At 35.8% G+C, this 3,953-nt stretch overlaps 1 protein-coding gene across 1 annotated transcript; it reads left to right on the top strand.

Annotated features, from left to right (window-relative positions):
• Positions 1-1,696: 1,696 nt before the first annotated feature.
• On the top strand, positions 1,697-3,412 carry LOC105119951 (lecithin-cholesterol acyltransferase-like 1). Its single transcript, XM_011018150.1, has 2 exons — positions 1,697-2,208; positions 2,427-3,412. The coding sequence occupies exons 1-2, from the start codon at positions 1,829-1,831 to the stop codon at positions 3,325-3,327; spliced, it is 1,281 nt and encodes a 426-aa protein (XP_011016452.1). The 5' UTR covers positions 1,697-1,828; the 3' UTR covers positions 3,328-3,412.
• The last annotated feature ends 541 nt before the right edge of the window (positions 3,413-3,953 follow it).

Genomic DNA, 3,953 nt, shown 5'->3' on the forward strand with positions numbered 1-3,953 from the left:
TGTTTAAGGGCTGCGAAGTCTTTGATGCTCAGGAGCAATGCTGAGTAAGCAAAGCATATACAAGTTTTTTTTTTTTTAAGAGAAAAAAAGGAATGCCAAGTGGCTGGATTTGCTTTCAAAGTCGGAAGCTGAATCATTGAAGGAACCGAGCTGGCTAGTTATGTGGCGGTGCCCGACCAGCTGCATAATAAATTGATGGAGTGAGATTTTGCATGCCCAGTTATTCCAAGCTGGGTCGGTGAGGAAGCCTAATTCAAGGAACAATTTATGGAATGGAGAAGGAAACGCGAGCATTAACGACTAACCAGCTTCACCTAAATCCGCGGGTACCCATTGTATATAGCTTCTAGAAACCATTGGTCAATTATTTACTTCTTCTTAAATCTAGCTTGACTCACTGAGTTGATAAAAAAAAATTATTGTCGATTTAAATTCATCCAACGATTCATAATCGAATAATCCAATGATCCAGATTCTTCATCAGCCCCTTCCCACAACTAAATCTTCAACAAGTCTAATGTGTCAGCAACAGATAGTCTTTTCGGAACGCTTAGTGCCACTGCTTACATGTTCGGAAACAACACCACGCGCAGGTAAGAGAAAACAAAGGGAAATGAAACGCTGCTCCTTCTTCTTCTTATTTCTGGAACAGAAATAGATTGTTGGTTCTGTTCTTCGATGAGAGATGTGCCCATGGTATTGAGCATGGAACTAAGCCGATGGATTAGCTGGCTGAACCATGTGTGGTCGTTAGGTAAAAGGAGATTAAGACAGCAGACCGATTTTCCTGCGTGGGTAATATGTCAAAGTTTAGCATCTTTATAGCGCTTCCGTTGATTAGGAAAGTTCTTGAATAGAAAAAATGGAGTGGTTGAAAAAGAAAAGACATGTCTAATACAGAAACTTATTTGAAAACTGTTTAAAAAATAAATTATTTTATTTTATTTTTATTCTTCTAGCTAGACATGTTTTTATTTGTTATCTCAAAATAATAATTTAAAACTAATAAAAACACTAATTATCGGTACATGTTTTCAAGCTTACTACTGTCTTATAATATGTTTTATTAAGCGTCTTTGTATTTCTTCAATATTTTACTTTTTTTTTCATAATAGTAGATAAATTGGTAATTTATACAATATTTTTCAAATGAAATTGTTGTCTAGTGTTTAGTTTATATATATATTAATTCAGCAAGAATAAAAACAAAAGAAACTGAGATTTCTTCATGTTTATATAACAATATGACCATCGTATCTATTAATTTTACACAGTTAATTTAATTTAAATGATCATGATTTAGTTTATGATAAATATAGAAATAATTCAATTCCTTATTATTTTATTTCCTAAATTAATCTAAATCATTGAATCAAAATCAATAATAAAGCCTGAAACATGATTGGTTATATTTTCTTCAAAACATGAATACGAGGGATTCATTTCCACCCTCCACCACCTAAAAATATCAGCGAGGCTTGTAAATTGTAATCATGTAGAGTGCAATGGGCTTCCACCTTAATCCAACAACGTTCCTCAACTTGCATGGGTAGGCTCATGTGAATTGGGGGTGGAGGCAAGTGTTTGCATTTTCCTTCGATCAAGCCCATGTTTGTTTTCAAGCTGAGCTTCCCTTTGGGCCTTGTACAAAATAATGAGAGGTCATCGGAGGATAAGGAAGGACGAAACCTTTACTCTACAACGTGTCACTTTCTCCACCTCAAAGTCGTCGGAGAGATTACAAGGTTCTGAAACTTGCAAGTCATGTGAGCACATAAAGACCTAGCCATTCCTCTATCTCACTTCATGTCTTAGTAGAAAACAAGACATGAAGAGATTGATGCTCAAGCTGGGAATACTTTGTATGTCCATGATGTTCTACGCTTGTCAAGCAACCAGCAATCTCCACCCCGTGATCTTAGTACCAGGAAATGGTGGAAACCAACTAGAAGCCAGACTAACCCGTGGCTACAAGCCCTCGAGCCTGTTCTGCCATTGGTACCCAATCTTGAAGCAAAAGGGAGGTTGGTTCAGGCTATGGTTTGATCCCGGGGTCCTGTTAGCACCATTCACTCAATGTTTTGCTGATCGTATGATGCTCTTCTATGATAAAGATACTGATGATTACCGTAATGCTCCTGGGGTTGAAACCAGAGTGCTACATTTTGGCTCCACTCAGTCCCTTCTCTACCTCGACCCCAGTCTCAAGTAAGCCTCTTGTGTTATATATTTATTTTGGTGAAACTGGCATATATCGTCTACTTACATTAATATTCAAGGTTTAATTTCTATAATCAATTGTAAAAAATAAAAAAAGTTTATTTAATTGAGTGTGAAATGATATATTTAATTAATTGGCTGCTGCCTTTAATCTTAATTTCAATCTTAACAACCAATACAATATATCTCTGCAACATGGATTGCAGGCGAGCCACGGCATACATGGCTCCACTAGTGGAATCTTTAGAAGAAATTGGATATGTTAGTGGTGAAACTCTATTTGGAGCCCCATATGATTTTCGGTATGGCTTGGCTGCAGAAGGGCACCCATCAAAGGTTGGTTCCAAGTTTTTGCTGGACTTGAAAGATCTCGTAGAAAAAGCAAGCAGAAACAATGGAGGGAAGCCAGTAATTATTGTCTCCCACAGTTTAGGAGGTCTCTTTGTGCTCCAGCTTCTCAACAAGAACCCAATATCTTGGCGTAAAAAATATATCAAACACTTTGTTGCACTTTCTACTCCATGGGGTGGTACAGTGGTGCAGATGGTTACTTTTGCTTCGGGGTATACACTAGGAGTGCCCTTTGTTGATCCATTGCTTGTAAGAGAAGAGCAAAGGACTTCAGAAAGCAACTCATGGCTTTTGCCTAATGCAAAAATATTTGGTGAAAGAAAACTTGTTATCACGCCAAATGCTACTTATTCAGCCCATGAAATCACTCGATTTCTTAGTGACATTGGATTTTCCAGAGGTGTTTATCCTTATACAACCCGGATTTTGCCTTTAATGGAGCAATTGATTGCCCCAGAGGTTCCTATCACATGTATAATCGGCAGTGACGTTAGGACACCGGAGACCTTATTCTACGGGGAAAATGGTTTTGATGAGCAGCCGGATGTTGTTTATGGGGATGGAGATGGCACGGTAAACATGGCAAGCCTACTGGCACTTGAGAAATTGTGGTCTGAGGAGAAACATCAACCCCTCAAGGTAATTAGAATTGGTGGGATTTCTCACACATCAATTCTCCAAAATGATTCGGCACTTGCTGAAATAACAGGAGAAATTTATAGTATTAATTCTCATGTTATCAGCTCAGTCTTGTAGGAGTTTTGTTATCATGGATAGATGGAGATTTATTACATGGATGAGTTTCCAGCAAGATGGGAAAACTTGACGTGTTGAGAGTGTAGCTCTTAAGATTTGTTAATTTTTTAGGTTTATTTTAAAGAAAAAACACAAACATAGAATAGAGTCCTTTTAAATTTAAAAGACGAGAATGGAAAGGAAAGAGAATATGAAATTTTTGACCTAATAAAAATAATAATAATATTTTTATGTATGATTTATCTTTTCTAGTTACATGTCTTTATTTTTTTAAAGGTAAAATCTAAAAAATAACTAATAAAATGCTATTAATTATTTTTTAAATAGTGTAAAATTACCTGTACTGAATCCCCTGATATAATCTGAGTTGATTAGTTTGGTCACCATGTTCAGTGTTACTTTCTTCCATGTAGAATGTAACTGCGGTAAATACAGGGCATTTCACTGATGACTATGATAATTATTTTAATAAAATAACATAGTTATTAAATTTAGTTTTTTTTGTTGATTCAAGAAACTCAAAATTTAAAATACAATCTACATTGGATATTTAGTTAAATTATATAAGATAATCACATGATTAAATTCGGTCAATTTGATCAAGTTTTTAATAATTTAGTTGATGT

This window comes from Populus euphratica, unplaced genomic scaffold (genome assembly GCF_000495115.2).
Source record: "Populus euphratica unplaced genomic scaffold, PopEup_1.0 scaffold4138.1, whole genome shotgun sequence".
Lineage (NCBI taxonomy): Eukaryota > Viridiplantae > Streptophyta > Magnoliopsida > Malpighiales > Salicaceae > Populus > Populus euphratica.

Coding starts and splice junctions, on each gene's coding strand:
- LOC105119951 (XM_011018150.1), top strand. CDS start 1,829: ATGAAGAGATTGATGCTCAAGCTGGGAATACTTTGTATGTCCATGATG. Junction 2,209..2,426: donor TACCTCGACCCCAGTCTCAA/GTAAGCCTCTTG, acceptor CATGGATTGCAG/GCGAGCCACGGCATACATGG.